At 45.5% G+C, this 20,879-nt stretch overlaps 1 protein-coding gene across 1 annotated transcript; it reads right to left on the bottom strand.

Moving 5' to 3' along the window:
• Nucleotides 1–1,698: 1,698 nt before the first annotated feature.
• LOC132245504 (methanethiol oxidase-like) lies at nucleotides 1,699–19,513 on the bottom strand. Its single transcript, XM_059717959.1, has 12 exons — nucleotides 19,405–19,513; nucleotides 14,108–14,161; nucleotides 13,104–13,216; nucleotides 11,421–11,606; nucleotides 10,522–10,642; nucleotides 9,482–9,664; nucleotides 7,116–7,294; nucleotides 5,935–6,013; nucleotides 4,861–4,982; nucleotides 4,607–4,699; nucleotides 3,698–3,816; nucleotides 1,699–2,897 (listed from the first exon to the last, which is right to left on the bottom strand). Exons 1-12 carry the CDS (start codon nucleotides 19,406–19,408, stop codon nucleotides 2,735–2,737), a joined length of 1,416 nt encoding a protein of 471 aa, XP_059573942.1. The 5' UTR covers nucleotides 19,409–19,513; the 3' UTR covers nucleotides 1,699–2,734.
• Between the last annotated feature and the right edge of the window lie 1,366 nt (nucleotides 19,514–20,879).

The following is a 20,879-nucleotide window of genomic DNA, read 5'->3' as shown; positions in this document are numbered from 1 at the left end:
GTGCCCCATTGCACAAGGGGGATAACAGTGCTGCCCTGCTGCATGGGGAAGACGGGGGCTGAACTACAGCATGGATGGTGAAACAGGGTCATAAAACTAAAGCACAGTTGTGCTGGCAGGGCTCTCAGGAACTCCAACCTCTCTAGCCCCCTCCTCTAGGAAGGACTGCCCTGTTTGAACCACCCATCCAAGATTTTGTCTGACTGTTCTTAAAAATGACCAAGGATGGAGATTCCACAGCCACTAGGAGGACCCATCCTAGCACAGCTTAGTTCTTGCTATTATCCAATCTAAATTTCCCTTGCTTCCTTTTGAAGACAATTACGTCTTGTCCTGTCTGCTGTGACCACACAGAATAGTCTATCTCCATCCTCTTTATAAACACCATTTATGTCCCTGAGGGCAATTACTGGAAAGACCTCAGTCTTCTCTTCTTCAAACTAAATAGCCCCAGATTTCCAACCTCCCTGCATCAGTCATGTTTCCTAGAACTCCAGTATTTTTGTCGCTCTCTGCTGGACTCTTTCAAAAATGTCCACATTTATCTTGCAGCGCAGTGCCTAAAACTGCGCATAATCCTCCAGGTGAGGTCTGGAGTCGTAAGGACAGCAGATGCTGGGAGTCCATAAAACCTCTGGTTTCCTTCCCATCCATTCCAGAGCCTGATGTCCGTTATGCCCATGCTGAAATGACAGGTCGCATCAGCCCAACCTGGCTGGCTGAGAAACCACTTGCCGTTCAGTCGGTGTTGCCTTTGTACATGGATGAAATCAAACAGAGCTGGGTCTCACTAACCCAACCTGTGAAATAAGTTGGTAGTACCCAGGCTAGAAATGAAACTGGATTTTTTTTCCCAATCCATTGTAATCACAGAATCCCAGAGCAGTGGGGCCTGAAGGGACCTCCAGAGCTCACTTCTAGTCCAACCCCCTGTCTGAGGCAGGATTAACCCTGTCCAAACAGTTCCATGCAAATCTACCATCTCTTAGTAAAACTACAGTCACTCCTGACACAACACAAGACATTACACTCGAACCTGCCCCAGGGAAAGCAGGCAGACCACAGCAGATAATGTCCTGCTGCTGCAAAGATTGTTAATATATGCTTAACAGTACCAGGCACTGGTACCGCTTCTCAGCTTCATGCACAGGGACCTCCTTCAATCAGTCTCCAGCTCCCTACAGTGCTTTACACAGCTCCCAGCAGTGAGCTCCTTCCTCCAGCTCTGCTCAGGTCAAACTGCCCACTCTGCTAGGGTTAGATAGCCCCAAGCTGCCTCTTCTGGCCTCTCACAGGCTTGTCTTTAAGGCACAGCCCTCAGTTTCTCTCTTTCTCAGGAACAGGGCAAGGTCCCGTTAGAAGGTGCCCAGTCATGAGAAGCTGGGTGGCTATGGATGCAGTCTGGCAGCTGCCATCTGCCCCAGAAGGCCTGGTAACAGAACCAGCTAAGTGCAGACAAGGCTTTAGAGGCTCCAACTGCAATAGTTCAAGTAAAGTTTGGTTGTTAGGAACAGATGCCTTCCATCATCTGGCTTCAGGTAAAGCAGCAAGGGCTTGTGAAAAGCCTGCCACTCCAGGGTTTCCAGGCACAGTGGCAGTGACTTTCAGACACGCAAGAGATACAAAAATCTCTGTCTTATGCCGTAGGGTCTCTGAGATGCAGAAGAGTTAGCAGAAGTCAGACATGGGAAGCTCTAGTGTATGCAAAGAACAACTTTATTTTTTATTTTTCCTAAAACAGGGCTGCAAACAAAGGAAATCCAACCCAGCTTCGCACACAGGCACAGAGTTATCCAGGAATAGGGTGGCCAGCCTGTGGCACAAATGCCAGCAATGGTATGGGCAGCCTCTGTGTGTGGCAGGCAGCACGGCAGCAGATGCGGCAGGGGGCAGAAAACAGAGCAAGAGATCTGGCAGGGAGCACAGGATAAGCGGCAGAAAGCAGAGCACTAGAGCTGGCAGAGGAAGGGGATGAGAGCAACACTTGAAGAGGGTGGGGGGCTAATTTGTGTCAGCCCTGCCAAGAAGACTGGGCCCCATTGAACCACTTCACTTGATCCACATTCCACTTTCATCTGATTTATCTTTCAAGTACAGGCCACCCCTCACTGAAGAATGGCCCCAATTTACTGCAGAGATGAACCAACTCTTTTCCACCAGTCCTTTGGATGAGATTAAAAGGAGCAACTACATCTGTTCCTCTTGAGGAATGGGTCCTCTGAACTGCTGTAGTGACTAGTTGTATTTGATTCTGGCTATGTCCTAGGACTGGCAGGTTATGGGTTCCTTATTGTTGGATTCTGAGATGGAGGCAGAGAAGAATTCAGCAGTAAGCCACAGAAGCAAGTTCAGCAAGATGCTAAGGTGCCTGTAGTGGCACTTCAGAGACACAAGCCTGAAGCCAGCTGCTAGAATCCTTTGGTGGAGAATCAGTATGACTTCCTCATCACATCTAACTACGTTCCCTAATGATTGTGGCCATTAGGGAATACACAGGCCTCTTTAAATAGGAAGGCATAGAGAAATAAGTAAGACATAGTGCCTCATGGTTTAGAGAGACCTGACTCCCTCAACCAGAGGCAGGTGCAGGGCTTCTGTGGCTCAGTGTCAGTAGAAAGCTAGATTGGTAGAGAGGACTAAGCCCCAGCTGATCACATTAACCTATGCCCCTTTTTAGATCTGTGCTTAGGATGAAATAATCAGAAGAAGGCAGGGAAAAAACAACAGAACAGAATTAAACCCAGATATCAGAGCTGCAATCTCCACCAGGGTAGCGCACCTCGTGGGCGAGGACAGGCCCGTGGGGCTCCTTCCCAAAGTCCACTAGGAAATCTTTATTCACTGTCAGGCCCCCTTTCTTAGTGTCCACATCAATCTGCAGCATAACAGAGCCTTCCCTAGAGAGGGACAAGAAAGCAGATGGTAGGAAAAAAATGAAGTCACATCCTACTTCCTCACCCTGGCTCTTCTCTTCCAGACTGAGGGAGACATTTTTGGTTAAGCAGGAAGTCTTTTTGGGAGTAGAGGTGAGCCTTAACTCCATGTTTGTACACATCTACTTAGATCTGGAGTCCTCTTCCCGCCAGGGAGGGACAACAAAGGCATCACTAAGACTGTGCTTTGCTGAAGGGCCCAGCAGGAGCCTGTGGGTCATATTCAGAAGTGTCCTAGGGCAAGTTTCACTGGTTTATTGAGAAACCTGACCTAGAACTGCCAATGCCTGAGGAACTCTTAGATGCAATTGCTTCTTATGTGATGGGCGGTACTACACCCCTCATGCAGAAGATTATTGCCTGCTCTTTGTAACAACAGAACCTGACATGGAGAGACACCGTGTGAAGGTACTTCTAAGGCAACACACTTTCAAGCAGGCTGGGTCAGCTGCTACAACAGCAGCACTGTATACATTTTTATGATCCACTCTCCCAGTCCATATTGGGTCAAAGGAATGATTTAAACAGACAAGTAACTGTGGGATGGCGCAGAGGTTGTTGTGCCTATTCAGCATGGATTGATCCTCACTGGTTTGTGAAGCCCATGTAGTGGTTAGCAGTGAGTACTATTATTAATCCCTGGGCTCACTACAATGTGGTGTAAATTCCACTCATATCTAAGGGGCAGCAACTGAAAACAGGCCTGTCTTGCAGGCAGTAGTGGCTCTGCCTTTTGGGATCACCCACCCAGAATCATTAATTACCTGATAAGGTCTGGGTAGAACTGCTTGTCCCATCCACTGTAAAGGGAAGTGGTTACGTACAGTCTCGTGCCATCCAAGCTCAACTGGATCATCTGAGGTCCACCTGCAACCATCTTCCCCTGGAGGTACAATGGGAACAGGGGGTGTTACAAGCTGCTGATGTTCTCACATGGGAAGAAGAATGCAACAGAAGGGAGAGGCAGAGCAGGGTCCACTCCCTGAAGATGCAAGTCTGCTTTCCTGGATAGACAGGGTTAAAACCTCTTCATTTAGGCTGCCGACCTTTTCAATGGCAAAACTGGCTGCTTGCCTAAGTCTAAGCTCCCTAGGGTACCTGGGATATGCTTTATATGGATGTGGAAGCTGGGCTAAGTCAGAAAGACCCTGATCCCTCAATCCTTACTCCGTTTAAAATTTCTCCTGTCCTTGCAGGGGAGTTTTGCTTCTATGAGAGCAGCAGAACCAGGCTGGCAGGGGTGGTAACAGGCAGCTCAGCCCAAGTTAACTTCCCAGCTGGCCAAACCTGCCAGAGGCAATAACTGGCAGCTCCAGCCTGGCTGATGAGCCAGCTAGCTGCTGTTAGGACCTCCTGACTGTTGCTGGGGAGAGCAGCCTTCCCATTTAACCCCACCTGCAGCCTCAGGCTGAGGCCAGCCAACAGTTCTTCTGAAGGTCTGTGGCAGTAAGCCTCCTTCATTCTGTGCTCTTGGTTTTCTCTCTTCTGAACCGCTTGGCCACATCTGTTCTGGGTCTGGCTGCTTGAAAATTCCCCTTGGCTTTAGTAACTCAGTTCCTGACTCCAGAATCCCAACTTGGCCTCTAACTTGGCCTCTGCTCCAGACTTGGGAATTAGCAGAACAGTGCCAAGACATGATGCTTCTGGTGGAGAAGGCAGCCAATGTTGCTCACCTTGATCACAAATGGCTCCGGCTGACACTGCAGCTCTGGGTCTTCCAACACAGTGACGGGCCCGCCTCTGATGATACTGCCTCCCAAAAACACCTGTAGGCAAGGGTATGTTGTCACCAAGGGAGCAAGGACTCCAGGCATGGAAGATACATGGCCAGGCAGCCACAGTATTTACATGGAGAGTGAAACTTGTCCTTTTCCCTTTCTAAAGAGGAGACAGAGGTAGTGTACCCAACCACAGCAACTTGCCTCACCTGTCCAACCAATTTGGGCTTCCTGGTGTTGGAGATATCATACTGACGAAGGTCTCCATGGATCCAGTTGCTGAAATACAGGAATCTGTCATCCAGGGAGATGAGGATGTCAGTAATGAGACCTTAAAAAAAGAGAACATTCAGCAGAGGAGGCAAGAAATATACAGTGAACAGTGGCAGCGGCAAACAAGATTCATGACTGTTAGTACATCAGGCACAGAGCACCAAGGACCTTCACATGCAGGTCAGACAAACCCAGTTCAGATACAAAACCCAGGGTGTTGGCAGAGAGAAGTCTCAGCAGTGCTGCTGTCACCACTCCCACCTACATCTCTTTTTTGGCCTTAGATGATTCCTGTGGTTCCATCCAGGTTTTCCCCATTTAGTGGTGCCTGCCAAGACCATGGTGAGTTCTCACTGAAAGGCAGAGGGGATCCAGGGTTCCTTTCACGGCAGAAACCACCCCCAGGTTTCTAGCTTGGAAGAAGGGGCCAAATGTGATTTCATACATGGAGGACCAGAGACTGGCTGACTTGGCTTCCACTAAGCAGAAGCCATGCTCTAACCTAGCGCATTCCCAGCTAGCAACTGACAGTAGGTTAAAATATTTTACATATGGGCCACAGCCAGAGGAACCACGCTGTTGAATCCAAACAAAACCATGGCCTGGGACTAACATGGGCTGCTTTTGTGTGGGAGTAAAAAGACCACATTGCGAGCAAGAAAGATGTTAACAAGCAGATGTATCCTGAACTCAGAAAGGTGTTGCAGAAGAACAAGGATTCCTATGAAAAGCCACTGCCCAGCCTCATAGGTGCTTCAGTTTAAATAAGCCAATCGGACTTCAACTGATAACAGATACTGGCAAATTTGTAACACGAATTGGGGTGGGAATGGCAACTCTGAGCAACCTTGTCTGCAGAAAGACACCTGCTTCTCTTGGAGCATGCACCCAGACACTGGAAGCACCAATACCCATCTCCATGTCTTTGATACGGACGTGTTTCATGGGCAGGGATCTACAGTGCTGCTGAGGATGTTGGAAAAGTAAATCTTGAGCCCTCCTCCACTCACCTGGCATCTCAGGCAGAAGCCACCCCTTCACCTTTTTGTTGGGCACTTGGATCACCTGCTCAGTCACCCAGGTTCCCTTCTACAGAGGAACAAAAGCATATGCATCACCAGTGCTCCTTTTGATCAGTAAACAAAAGCTCAGTTATGTTTGATAGCAGCAGGGTAAGGGTAAGAACATGTGCTTAACCTAGCCTGTACAGAGGTGACATACAAGTACTACAGATAAGCGTTAACAGTGCTGATGAAGTGAATAAGTGACTAGGTAAATTATATGGAGTTAATGATTACACTATCTGACAAGAATCAGAATAAAACATGTGTTACTTTGTGGGACCTCAACAATAGCCCAGTGGATGTGCTCCACATCCTGCCCAAGTAACGAGAGTTCAAAGGGAAAGGGGCCAAATACACCTGATAGGTTAGAGTTGGCTTCTTCTGTGGAACTGAGTCTATAGCCTATTTTCCACCTTTGCAGAAGACTTTAGCTCAGGCTGAAAAAGAACATGTCTGGGGAAAACGTAGGACCCACGGTGCCTGTTACATTACTGTAGCAAAGAATTTAGATAATTATACGCACGGGAAAATCAATTCCATGCCAGCTCAGCTGTTTTCTAAATCCAGTGTAAGATGCAAATGAGTCTCCCTGAGCTTAACTCCAGCCAGAACTAATCTCTTGTAAGATTCTTCCAAGCCACCCACTGTCCTAATTCAAACAATGGTGGAAATGAATGGAAGCTGATGGCACACTGGTTTACATGCACATACTGGCTTTTGTTAAGAGCCTCAGCACTGCAAATGGAGGATTGCCACTTATTTCCCAGATGCTCACCGCCTCAAAGTCAAAACTCTTCAAGGCTCCTGGTGCATAGCAAAGAATTGGAGAATGTCATAAAATGAGAGTTAACTCCACTGATGAGAAAGAGCATTTAGGACTTCTGGGAGCTCCTAACACAAGTAGCTAGCACTGGATTGCTTGCCCTGCTTTGAGAAAGCGTAGGACCTCCTGGTCCACCTCCCTGCTTGGAAGGGTTATGGTTTTACAGAGCCTCTCAACTTGATGCCACATGAGAAGAGCTTTGCCTGACAGCTCTTTCTAAGTGAATTTCTCTGTTCTCTCAGTGACCCAGGGCCTCTCTGAAACAGGGTCCCATTTGAGCCTTGCCTCCTGCCAAAGTCCTTACCTCGGTCTTGTAGAAACGGTGGACTGCACTGCTCAGGGCACACCCGACATATCCCTCTGCAGCGTCAGGATTGTGGAGGAATCTGATTTCCAGCGGGACGGAATCCTCCCCCAAATCAATGGACTGCATGTAAGTATGGGCGGTCCAGTCCCACACGTTAATGTAGCGGCCATAGCGCCCTGAGGAATCAAGTCATACAAAAATGATGTCAGAAGAGCTGCCTTTAGCTCTGGAGAAAAATAGTTTTCAAGCATGCAGACAAATAGCTGTATCTTTGCAACTGCAGACAATATCAGGTGGGGGGGTTCCAAGTGATTCATGGGGCTTTGCTCAAGAATCTCTATGCATTTCAAAACTCTTTATAGGAGAGGCATCAAGCATCAGATTGTGGGGTTCTCTGCACCACATCTCCATGGCCAGCACAAGGCAGAAGACAGGAAAGACTATGTTCAGTGAGAGTCTGAAGGACAGTTTCTACCCATTGAGTCTTCAGATCTTCAAACCCCAATTTAGCTACACCTGAGTCTTTTCCAAACCCATACGAGCAGTGCTGGTCATTCTGATTATACAACCATCTCCAGGAGAAGCAAGATGAGATTCTGAGGGGAGGGGAGAGAAGGGGAGGGGAGGGGAAGAGACTAAGCTCCTCTTCATGGCTGAATTCAACCCTGAACAGCCTCAGGCAGTGGTTCTCAATCTTTTTAGACTCCAGGCATCCTCCGTCATTTTTCTGAATTTATAACATTTCCAAATGTTATAAAAAATAAGTAATGACATGTTTATACTGGGCACTAAAGCTTTTACCCCTTTACTTTTCATGAAATATTTTTCTGTTTTTTATGACAGTAGTGTAAGAATGATGTCACCACGATGGTCCAGAACTGTTACGAGATGCAAGGATTTCTTAGGTTTATCTCTTTACTAGACCAACTATGTAACTGGGATAGAGTTATACAAGCAAATGCAAGACATTCTTTGTCAGGTCTTGCATTCGAAAGCTTTTCTAACTTTACCCCAACTGCAAAGCTGGTCCAGTAAAAGATTTCACCTTCAGAAAACCTTGCTGCTTTTTTAAAATTAAGAGCATGGCAATCAAGCAGAACACTGGTGTTAAAGCAATATAACAGCTGAGAGGTTATGGGTGAGCTTTGGGATCACAGCTCCATAGTTGCCTGGGTTCAAACAGTGTGATGGTAGTACAGAAACCAAGGTTTAAAGGACATTATCTGTTACATGTCAGTTTTCTTTTTTTAATGTAAAGTAACAAGGGCATGAGAGGATCTAGGATTTTGGAAAGGGGGGTGCAGATGGTGTGGTGCATATCAACACAGCACATTTTTCTCCCACTAAAGAGAAACTAGAAGCTTTACCAATATGCTCACAGCCTAGTACTATATTTATTCATTTAAGATGAAAGCAAAAACAAATACAACTTTATTGGACTGTGCACTAATTTGCTAGATTATTAAATTTAAGAAATACAACCAACCCAGGAAAAATAATTAAAAGATATTATTTCATTAGCCTGTAGTCAAAGTTAAATGTACGTCTTATTCAAATTTGTAAAACAAAACCTAGCCTTCCTGAGCATCTTGACAGAGCATCCAACACTTCATGGTTAATCTTTTCCACACCTGTGTTAATCTTCACCTGAGTTAATATGACCACACCTGAATTAAGATTTTTACCTAGGACTAAAAATAGTCTGTAGGGCTGTGAAACAGAAAAGACATTTTCAGGAATGGCTAAGAGACCGTAACATTGCAGAAGAAAGGATAGTTTGAACAGTAGAACATCAGGCTGTTAAAAAGGACAGAGGGGCATTAACACCTGTGGAGTGCAGAGATTGCAGAAATCAGGAGATGACAACCACTTCCCCTGCCCCCATCATCCTTGAAGGAGCACCGACTCGCACCTTCTGTAATGCTGGGGAGTTGCTGATGTTTTGGAAACTTCCACTTATAGAAGTTACCGGCTGCTGAGTTTTAATGTCCTTGATTGACAGGAGCTTTGTACTTTACTTAGAAAATCAGCACTGTCTGTAATGCAGTAAAAGGGATTGTACCCAGGCAAGATGGGAAGACAACTGTTTTGCCCCTGGCTATGACCTGCCCATTGGAGTCAAGATCTCGCATTATGTAAAGAGGGGTCAGGGTGGGCTTGGCCTGCCTTGGTGTGAGCCACATTCAGTTTGGTTTTTGGTAGGGTCTACACATTGGACCTGCAATCAAGCCTTCCAGGGCACGTTCGCTTCCTGTTGCTAGTGAAAGCTGATGACCAGAGAAGAGCCACTGGGCACAGACCTGCGCTCATCAAAACCTTGGCACATTTTCCTCCCTGGAGTGTCTAAAGAAACACTCTCTCACCTTTCTTCAGATCTGCCGGGTTAAACCCATTTGCAAAAATCTTTGGAACTCCCCATTCAGTGCTCATCAGGACGTTGTGCCGTGGCTGGTACCAGAAGTCGTAGCCAAGGGCAGGTATCTTGTTCCCTTTCTCCCAATTCCCTTTCACTTCAAAGGTCTCTCCATCCAGCAAAATAAAGCCACCTAATGCAATACACATAAACACATTGCTTATAAGGGAATCATCCCCATTAACAGCTTGAAAAAGCAACAATATAAAAAAAACCCTCTTCTTAAAGCAGCCTATAGCCTGCCACGTGTACTCTAATGTCAGAGAAAGATTTTACGATGGAGAGATGCAAGCAATTTTAGGATGGAGAGATTCTTAACAGCAAGCAGGGTGACTCAGCAGGGACGAAAAACTGCTCCCTCCCCTCCCCGAGGTTCAGTGCTGAATTTTGTAGCCATATAAATATCCATCTAACAAGCCATTGGTACCAATTTAATGTCTTTATATTGTGGAGCTAGGGTTAGTGATTAATTATGATAGTCAAAGGCATATCTGCCTACAACCCAGAAGTGTGAAAGGGGGCAGGGGCCATGGCCACTTGTCTATAGTTGACAAACAAGTGCTTCGATACCAAGGAACGTTCTCCGAATTAACAACGCTCCATTCGTTAGCCTCCGGGGAAGGCTTTAAACATGAACTCTGGAACTGGAGAACTGGGAAGTTTATCTTCTCCACAAAGTAAGACCAAGGGCATTTTGCTAAGACAAAGCCAGTGCAACACTGGCACAGACTGCTGTTACCCAAATGGGGTTAAGTGAACTGTGTGGATAGATTATGTGAGCAAGTGCCCACATCACAAACGCTCACACGAGTTCAATCCCAAATACTTGTACAACTCAGTAGAACTCTGGGCTCTTGGGACGCTAAACTGGCAACCAGCATAAAAAACAGGGAGCTCTTCACAAGGCTTCTAGGTTTTAGCTTGAATGTTGTTAGCCTGCTATTTCTGCAGCAAAGACCCCATCCCTTCAATTATGATGGAAGTGAGTACCTTTTCCATTGCCAGATGGATCTCCTATGGCACTGATCATGATCTCGCCGTTGCCCAGACAGTGAGTTGTGTGGGGATTGGCCAAGCCGCACTTCCAATATACATCCACTGGCTCAATAACCTAAAGAGAGTTTACACAGAGTTAAGCTTCTTCTTGCTAAGGCCACTCAACACAGTGTCAACCCCACCCCATGGAGAAGGTCTCTCGTCATCTTAGAACACTGAAGAGTTCTCAAATTTGAGTATTTTGGCCCATCTGCTCTGGACTTCGACCAAGAGGAAACTATAAGAGAGACCAGAGAAAATCCCAAAGCTTTACTTATCTGGAGATATGGCTTTGTATTTATTTTAGTGTACCCCTCTACCACTAAGTGGTTCTCTTGAAGAAGATGCACCATGTTGCTATAGTAAAAAAACATGGCTATAATCAAAAGACACATAAAACCAATGCAGCGGTGCTCAGTGAGGCTGGATGTCAGAGTTGTCTGTGACTTCCTGCAGTTGTCTGCCTGTCTCACACTTGGATGGATTCATATATATCATTAGCAGGGATCTGGAACTGGGCAGGCTAGTGGCTTTTGTGTCAAGGATGTGGTTTTGTACTCCTTGTGATAATCCAACCAAATCTGAACAAGTTAGAAGTCTTTGAAAAAAATGCTGCAATCTGCATATATTCAATCCAGTGCTTTGATTTTCACAGCTAAAAGGAATGTACTAGGGACATGTAATTAAGGACTGGATTGTGGTACCTGTGTGTTAAGTCTGGACAAGCAACCTGAATACTCCATATCCTAGCTTCTGAACTCTAACACATTCTTCTAACACAGTCTCTCCATCCATCTTTGGAGAAGTCCCATCCCCCAGGCAAGGTGCACATTCTGACATCACCTCCAACACACCTTATAGAGCCTGGGAGCCCGCATGTCTGTGCCCACATCCACCACGTAAATCCGAGAAGAGATCAAACTGGGAAGAATCAGCCGGTTCCGTTTCTTGCTGACATCCCCAAAGGAGCTGCTGCAAGTATTCCACCCTGAATGATGGAGCTCATCTTTGACATTGGGCATGGGCAGACGGTGGATCACCTATGAAGGTAAAGGCACAATTAAAATTCATCTGTTAAGACAGGACGCTCCTGAGATAGCCCTGTAGATACCAGTATAGATTATGAATGAGAAGAGGGGGGTTACTGTTGTTGTTATATGATTGGTGCAGTAGGTATCTGTTTAGCCATCAGGTTAGGGTAGTGACATGTGAGGGGACAGGCTGCTGCCCCAAAAGTAGTCATAAATGGCAGGCAGATGGCATGGGGTTAGCTCAACTGGAAGAAGAGCAGAGTAGAGTATTGCTTGACTAATGTTATTTCCTTTTATAACCAGGTGACCTGGACAAGGGAGAAGAGATTTATGTCATATATCTCGACTTTAAAAAAGCTTTCAATCTGGTATCCCACGATCACGTCTTGGCAAAACTGGCTAACTGTGGCCTCAGCTTCACCACGATCCACTGGCTGGGGAATTGGCTCCATGGTTGGACCCAGAGGGTGGTGGCTGACGGAAGTCAATCGTCATGCTGCGCTGTGACCAGTGGGGTCCCCCAGGTCTCTGTCCTTGGGCCTATACTATTCAACATCTTCATTAATGATGTGGACATTGGAGTCAGAAGCGGGCTGGCCAAGTTCACCAAAGACACCAAACTTTGGGGCAAAGCATCCACACCTGAAGACAGGAGGGTGATCCAGGCTGACCTGGACAGGCTCAGCAAATGGGCGGGCGAGAACCTGAGGGTGTTTAACACCGAAAAATGCAAGGTTCTCCACCCTGGGAGGAAAAACCTGCAGCATCCTTACAGGCTTGGCAGTGGCTAGCACTACTGACGAAAGGGACTTGGGGGTCATGACTGACCACAAGATGAACATGAGCCTTCAATGTGATGCTGCAGCTAGTAAAGTGAACAAAATGCTGGCTTGCATCCATAGATGCTTCTCAAGCAAATCCCAGGATGTCATTTTCCTGTTGTATTTGGCCTTGGTGAGGCCACAGTGGGAGTACTGTGTCCAGTTTTGGGCCCCACAATTCAAAAAGGATGTGGAGAAGCTTGAGAGAGTCCAGAGGAGAGCCACGCACATGATCAGAGGTCAGGAAAACAGACCTTATGATGAGAAGCTGAGAGCTATGGGGCTCTTCAGCCTGGAAAAGTGCGGCTCAGGGGCGATCTGGTGGCTGCATATAAGTTTATCAGGGGTGCTGACCAGGATCTGGGGGAACGTCTGTTCACCAGAATGCCCCAAGGGATAACAAGATCGAACGGTCCCAAACTCCTCCATGACCATTTCAGGCTGGACACAAGGAAGAACTTCTTTACTGTCTGAGCCCCCAAGGTCTGGAATAGCCTGCCGCCGGAGGTGGTTCAAGCACCTACTTTGAATGCCTTCAAGAGACATTTGGATGTTTTCTTGCCAGGATCCTATGACCCCTGCTGACTTCCTGCCGCTGGGGCAGGGGGCTGGATTTGAAGATCTTCTGAGGTCCCTTCCAGCCCTAATGTCTATGAATCTATGAAATCTACAGCAAGAGAGATACCTGAGAGTAGGATGCAGATTTTGGATTCACATCCACAGTGGCCAGATAGTCAGGTTTGTCTATCCCAGTGTTCCTGTAGATGCAGGGCAAGTACACAATTTCCTCCTTGGGACCTGTCAAGGAAGAAATATTGTTTAAGAATTGGCAATAATTAATTTAAAAGAAAACTGAGGTGAGCCTTGGAGGTGTCTTTTACTGGGTTGAATTTACCCATCTGGAGCTTGGGGTCCTTCCTCCTGAATTACATCAGGGGCAGACAGATCCTGGAGTTTCCAAGGGAAGCTCTGGACAGCATGCAGCTGGAAAGGAATTTCCTTGCCTAAGGAAGGGACTCCTTCAGCTTTGGATTCCCCTAATTCAGCTCTGCCCAAAGACTCAACCCTTTTTCAGAAAAGTACTTCTGAAGGGGCTTTGGGATGCACAGGTCATTGCAATGGGAACAGCTCCAGGGTTCTCGCTTACCCCTGGCAAATGCCTGTGGTGCTTAGCCCAGTGAAGCCTGGCTTAAAAAACAGGCCATGTGTAAAACTGCACAGGATAGGACAAAGTCCCTTCTCCCATCTCTGAGAAATAAGGATAGGAAATCACTCCATTTTTTTACTGTATAGCCACATGTAGGTCCTATTTAGGGCAAATAGGACTGCAACTAGTTTGCATGGAATTATTTATGATACACTTATTCTCTTTTTAAAAAGAGCCCTTCTGTTTGGCAATGTGTAATGCAGCACAGATTGCACAAGCCCATCAAAATAAAAAAATATGGCACTGCAAACCTATTTTGACAGAAAACCACAGTTGGAGAATTGTGCCCAGAGATGGTCAAAAGTGAAAGTGGGTTTCCTTACTCATTATAGGTTCTTCCCACCTACTGGTGGGATGCAGGGAATGGAGTCCCAGTGGCACTCTCTGAAAGGGATCCTCTTAATCTTAGCATAATGCAAAAACAGCTCAGAACTCTTTCACCGTTGCCCTAGGATTTCAAACCAGAACTGATATGGACTTGCCTTTCATGGCATCCAAAGGAGTCTTGTATCCAGGACCGCAATCCCTACAGTTTGCTGTTTTAAAATAATAAGAATAAAAGGTTAGAGATCTCTATGTTTTTGGAAGGCACTTGTTCCAAAAGGGGTATGGACTTTACATGTTCAAATGGAAAAAACTTAGGTCCAGTATTTAGAAAGGTCAAATACCTACAGATCATTTCACCTCTAAGAGCAGTTGAGTGAGCTCAAGACCTCTGAAAACAAGGCACAACCTGTTAAGCTGAGGACCCAAAAATGGAGGAAAATTAGAGCTTGAAGTTCAAAGGAGTTCTGTCCTGCAATTCAGCACCAAGGTAATGTATGGCAAGTGCCTGAGGTCTAGGAAGAGTTACTCCATAGTAAATTTTAAGAGACTGGGCTCTATGCACTGCCCTTTATTCACCTAGACATATTGCTCCATTTGAACAACCCACTCTCCCATGAAGCAGAAAGCTTTCAGGCTTCTTCTGAGTATTAGTCCTTGAAGAAGTGGCCATCCCTGGGGGCTTAGAAGCTCTTTGGGAGGCAGTTCTGCAGACACCTGTCCAGGATTTCTGGCAGTCTTGCTTGATGGGAAGTCAGACCAAGAAACTCATTTCCCAGCTCTGATCCCACTTCCTCCTGCTAGAAACTCTCACTAAGCTCCATCCTGCACCCCTACATTACCAGCTACTAATCCCCATCTCAGCCATTAAGTCAGGAACCAACAAAGGAGAGCCAACCCAGCTGGTATGTTCCCAAGAGACTGGAGGGGAACCTGAACATTAGCAGTGGGGAAATCTGGGGAGCAGTGTTATAATGGATAAAGCAGAAATTCAGTTATTCAATGTACGTGCCATAATCCCTATGCAAAGCCTCAAAACATGGAGCTGGAATGGGAATTACAGGAGCTGTTACCATTTTCTCAACAGAACAGGAAACAGATGCATTTACTTTTCATGAGAAATAAGATACCCATCTCTGGATCATCTAGAAATAGTAGTTCTGAAATATTCTTCAGTAAGCATAAAATAATGAATAAAAATAAGAGTAATAACTAGCAAACACAGCTATAAGCTTTGTTTTGTTCTCTCTGAACTAATGCGTGAGCCTGAGAGGTTTTTCATCACTTAGAAGTATCATAGTTAACATAATAATAATATTAATGCTAATGATACTACTGCCAATAATAATAATACCTGTGTCCATTTTCATTATAACATATCCTGCAATCACAGAATTGGTGCCTGGTTTATTTTAATAACAATATTTCTAGAGAAAATTACCCTGAGACATTGCTTTTAAAAGCATTTTATGACAAGCCCTAGGGGATTGACAGGGGCTACTTCCACACAGTGATCTTTGGTAATGTCTCTGACAGCTAAGAGCTCCCAAACTGACAAAAAAAAATGCCAAAGCACACAAAGATAAAGATATGGACACCGTCTTTGTCATATGAAAAAAGAACAAGCCCTAAGTTTATATGCCTTACCAAGGGACATAAATTTGCACAGAATATGGTCACAAAACTTTCGGCTGGGAAGGAGTGTCCAGTTTCTACCATGGCTCACCCTCCATCTTATACCAACAGCAGGGAGTAGCCCGCAGCATTCCTCCAAGTTCAACTGTAGGTAAAAGTTTTGGAGAGCTGAGCACAAAAAAAGTGACAGCTTCCAATGTGACAAACATTGAGATAAATTCTGGGTAGGACCAAGAAATGTGATGCTGTGTTCTCAGTTGCTATAGTACCTCAAGTATCTTTCTGATGAACAACTTGCCTTAGTGTTCATGTCTGGCCACACACTATTTATTATCTTCACTGCACCTAAAAATTTCTTGAAACAAATGCCAAGTAGATGATACTTCTAGGCTGACAGCTGCATTTTTCATTTAATTAAAAAAAAATTTAAAAAAAGTCAAAGGGGACAGAGAAATTGCTTCAAGGAATCTATTCCCTCCTTTCTGAAGTTCATATTTAAAAATGGATTTGCTCAAAAAGAACACTTTCACATTTATGTTAACTGAAAAGGCTTTCTTAAATAACCAGATTTGTAAATAGGAGAAGGAAGGGAGGTATGCAGTCTTTCATTTGTGCCCAAGTTCTGCAAAACGAAACATTTAAACTTTGTTAAAAATAGATGGAATATCAGAAGCTAAATGACCTTCTGAATCACCTGATTTAACAGGGACAAAGTGAGTAGCAGACCAGTACTAGATGAGTATTGCAAATGTAGTGTTAGTTTGCAGACCTCTTTAACATAATAAAAGACCACGGAGGCTCGAATGTTTGCTAGATAGCCCCCTTGTCTTGTCTTCTTTATCCCACACTCTTGCTTCCTTCCCAACTTGCTCAAAGACTGTTCTATTAAAAGGTTGTATTTGACAGTTTGAGGATCCCACAAACCTTTTGCTGTCATTTCTGCCAGTCTCATTCAGGAATATAGAAATAGGGTTTGTTGGTTTTTTAAGATAAAGCTGTTATCAGTAATTTGAGAGCAATACATTAATGCAATCATTTATGTTAAGGATACTAATCTATGGCTAAACACATGAATGCCAGACACTGCATTCTACTTGGCTGCCAACTGGATGTTTAGAATACCACGAAGTCCAACTGTGTTTAAAGTGGATGCATCATGAAGGACCAACATGTTTTACAAGCTCTTGCTAGACCAGGATTGCTTGAGTATTTTCTACAATGTGGCCTATACAGAAGATCAGCAAAAGAGGGTTGGAAGGGAGCTCAGGAAGTCACATCTAGGCCAACCTCCTGCTCAAAGCAAAACCAGCCCTAACTACATCATCCCAGGCAAGGCTTTGTCTAGCCAGGTCTTAAAAACCTCCAAGGATGGAGACTCCACCACCTCTCTGGGGAGGGCCTGTTCCAGTGCTTTACTACCCTCCTCATGATAAAGTTTGTCCTAGTATTTAACCAGACTTCCCTGGCTGCAACCAGACTTCCCTTGCTGTAACACGCTAAGCCTACCATGGGTGGATCTAGGATTTTGAAAAGGGGGCTGTAGATGGCAAGGTGCATCATCATATATAAAACAACACATTTTTCTCTAATTACAAATAAAGTAGAAGCATTACTAATACATCAGGGGCCTAGGGCTGGATCATTCTGTTTTAGATTGAAGCAAAAACAAACATAACTTCACTGGAATGAGGAACAAGTCACTTCATTTGTCCATGATCAGTATGAGAATAAGCACATTTGTGTCTCCCACCGTTTCCTAAAGTTTTAAATGTCAATTCATTGTTTTGAGAGCCTCAAGGAAATTAAACCAAGGAAAAACGGAGTAACCCAAAGACGAGGATAACCCAAAGACAAAGCACACTATCTGAATGATGGGAATAGGATTTAGGAATCTGTTTCAAGAATAACATCAGAAATAGATGCACTTCTTTAAACTAAAAGGGCATCCTATCTCTGCTTAAGCAACATGGATACTATGGTTTATAAGTGAGCTATGAAGTGCACTGAAGCAGCTAGAGCAAACATGCAGACTCTGTTTAAATTAAAAGGGCGTTGCTAGTAAGCAACCTAATGAGGTTCATAGATTTACAACCATGGGTAAGGGATCTGTACGACACTCCTTTTGATTATGGGAGCTGTGACTGCTGCATGTCTGGGAATTTCAGTGTAAAAGTTATCTGTACCATCATGGGATAACTTCCTACATACCGGTGACTTGGTTTAAATAAGTTTCTGGAATCTATTTTGCCCCCTCAAATGCATCACTTAAATAATTCCTTTTTTGTATGAGTGCACAGCTCCTAAGCAAAGTCTTATGCACCAAGATTCAGCTAACACCGTTTTCTCATGAACTACTGACAGCCCCTTCCCCTGATCACAGAGGCTTGTTACACCATGTAATAAAACCAACAAGTGCAGCATGCCACTACTCTAGTGGCCCCTGGAGTTAGGTTATATTCAAGCCCATTCAGGCACTACTTGCTTTTAGGATGGGGAAACCCATTTACAGCAAATCAGTTAGAATCAGGTCTTAGTTCTGCTTCTTGTACTTCAAGCGTGGGATTACTGAAGCTGCTTTTCTGCATGAGACTAGAAATAGTCAATTCATTCTCTTATCAAGTTAACAGTATATGTTTGATTTAATTGGTAACTTATTAAAAAACAAAGATGGGAGGAACTGTTAGCTTTATAACTTAGCTTTCCTCAATAGGGCACAATATAAGTTAAAATGATGATAATATACATCAGAACTGGGGAAAGGGCCAAGTTAGCAGCAGTGTTACGAGATTCAACAATCAAGACATCAGCACTGGTGATACATTGCTCATATGCCAGGAGGCCTATTCCACACAACTAATAAAATGATCCAGGAAACTTTGAAGATTTTGCCTGCCTTTAGAAAGGCTGCACAAACCTCTTCCCTCTTCCCCCTGCCCCACTCCATGCTGTGGTCAGCAGAAATCCATGAAGCAATCTACCCTGGTTTGGCACAGATATAATGTTTTTCCCCATCCATGTAGCACTGGAATCCCTCTTTATTTACTGCCTGTTTACGTCTTCAGAAAACACTGTGGTCATAAAGATAAAGCACCTATATCCAGATCAGATGGGAAGTTTATTAAGAAACAAGACAAAGAATGTTTCCTTTTCACCATTAGAAGCACACATAGTGAACACCCAGGATGGAGAGCTGGACTGGACAATTTAGGTTCAGTTTTACTGAATCAGTTTTCTTTTTGATTAGAGTTTCCTCTTTATGATTACAGGTTTTTTTTAATCGAACCAAACACACTGTTATGTACAGTGAGAGGCAAATACACGAGGATATATCCAATGAAAGACAAACCCCTCTGCATTCTCTTCTAAGCACCCACCCCTCTAAATGTGAAAGTGTTTATATTAATCATTAACAGCTACAGTAGGCATTTACAGTGATATCTTGGTTCTCCACTATTCACTCATCTTCCCCAAAGATGCACAGGCTCACTTTTGCGCTTTGCCTGGCTACTACTTCAGACCCACCTTTCTTCTTACTTATAGGCTGCCTTGGCCACTCCGTAACAAACGCGCCAGTCCCCTGGTCAGGGGAAGGATAGGAAGTTTCAAAGTACACGGTTGGCAGTCTGCAAAAGTCAGTAGCAGGGAGACCCAGGCTGGATCTGTCTAATCTGTGAGTCTTTTCCTGCCGAGAGCTGATTGTAGGCTGGGGATTATTTCGTCTGATGAAGTGAGCTCAGGTTCATGAGAGTTTATACTATATATCTCTGATTTAGTTAGTCTATAAGGTGCAAATCTACTCTGCCTTCTGTCTATCTCTTACCCATTCTGGTTGTCTTCCGGCCAGATCTTCCAGCTGCTGAAAGAAAACACAGTTTGTAGTCAGCCTGCCTGATGACAGCACTGGATTCTGCAGAACAAATGCTGCTCTCAGGGGGTCTTATATACAAGGGAAAGGGGCGGGGAGAGTAGAAAGCTGCCAAGGGGAGGATCTGATGCTGAAAGAGCGTGGGAGGTACCAGGATAACGTACCACCTTCTTTCTTATCCCCAATTAATGCCGCAGGCAGCTACTCTGCTCTACCGGACCCTGCTGCTCTCTTTCCAAACATAGAGTAGCTGTATCCTCTTCTGGTGGACTAGACGTGTGTGCTTATGTACACTGAGCACAAGAAAATCTCCTTATATAGCAAAAAAAGCTCTTTGCTGTTAACAATCAGGGGAGAGGAAAAAGCTCTGTTTGTAAAACTCTTGCTTTTGGGCTCTTTGGCTCCCTAAAAAAGGTAGCTGCATAGTATCTTCCCACTACCCAGCTGCATAGATGCATTTCTCCTATGAAAACCTCTGCAACATAGCTGAAACTCTAGCTCCTTAAACCCCATGCACAGCAACTCTTACCCCAGTTCCCCTTTATCACTGAATAGTCAGCACCCAGAGGCATATTAGGTGCTCTAGTGATCACTAGAGCTCTGCTGAGCTGCCCCAGAGTTGATCTAGATCAGCTCAGACCTACAGGCTCGTGCAGTGTCTACTGAAAGTTGACTGTTCCCCAGCTGCCCCGGGCCAGAGGTGGGCACATCTCAGGCATATGGGGGAGAATAACATAATGGGAGAATGAGACATTTTGATGGGGTCCTGCAGGAAAGGCAGGGCCGGGGGGGGGGGGGGTTATGTAGGTCCTATATAAACACCTTGAAAGGGGTGGGGTCCAAAGAGGGTGGGCAGAGCTATCTATCCCTTAGCCTTGCCTCCTCACCCAATTGGCTGTTGTTGGGTGGGGCGGAGTCAGGTGCGCGCGGAAGCTAGAGTGTGTGCACCATGAGGGAGCCAATCAGTGGCTGTGGAGCTATGGGGAAGGCAGCCAGTGCTTGCAGGTGGAGAGTGTGATGCCAGCCAATCAGAGCCGTGGAGAGCCTGCTGAGGTCAGTATGAGGTAGGGTAGGGTGGGGCTTGGGGGAAGCTGCAGGGGAAGGGTGGGGCTTGTGGAACCAGGGGTCTAGGGGGAAGTGGGTGTGGCTAGAAACATGGGTCAGGGCTTGTGGGTGTGTGGGGGGATGTGGCCATGGCTACAGGAAGGAGGAGATGAGGCATATCCCACAGTGCAGGTTGGAAGAAGAGACCTGGGTGGGGCTGGTGACAAGGGGGTGGGGCCTCAGGGGCTCAGCTACACCTCTTGAACCTGCCCCCCCACCCCTAGGTGATGCTGCAGGTGCCCCAGCTCCCCTTGCTGGCTGAGGGCAAGAGCTACCACTGTGCCTTTGGGAGCCAGGCCCGCCCAGCCACTCGCCAGGACTCCTGG

Source organism: Alligator mississippiensis, chromosome 15 (genome assembly GCF_030867095.1).
Source record: "Alligator mississippiensis isolate rAllMis1 chromosome 15, rAllMis1, whole genome shotgun sequence".
Taxonomy (NCBI): domain Eukaryota; kingdom Metazoa; phylum Chordata; order Crocodylia; family Alligatoridae; genus Alligator; species Alligator mississippiensis.
The sequence above is the reverse complement of the archived record's forward strand: the minus strand, read 5'-3'. Positions and strand labels throughout refer to the sequence as shown.

Coding starts and splice junctions, on each gene's coding strand:
- LOC132245504 (XM_059717959.1), bottom strand. Junction 11,607..13,103: donor AATCTGCATCCTACTCTCAG/GTATCTCTCTTG, acceptor TTACCTTCATAG/GTGATCCACCGTCTGCCCAT. Junction 9,665..10,521: donor TCCATCTGGCAATGGAAAAG/GTACTCACTTCC, acceptor GTATTGCATTAG/GTGGCTTTATTTTGCTGGAT.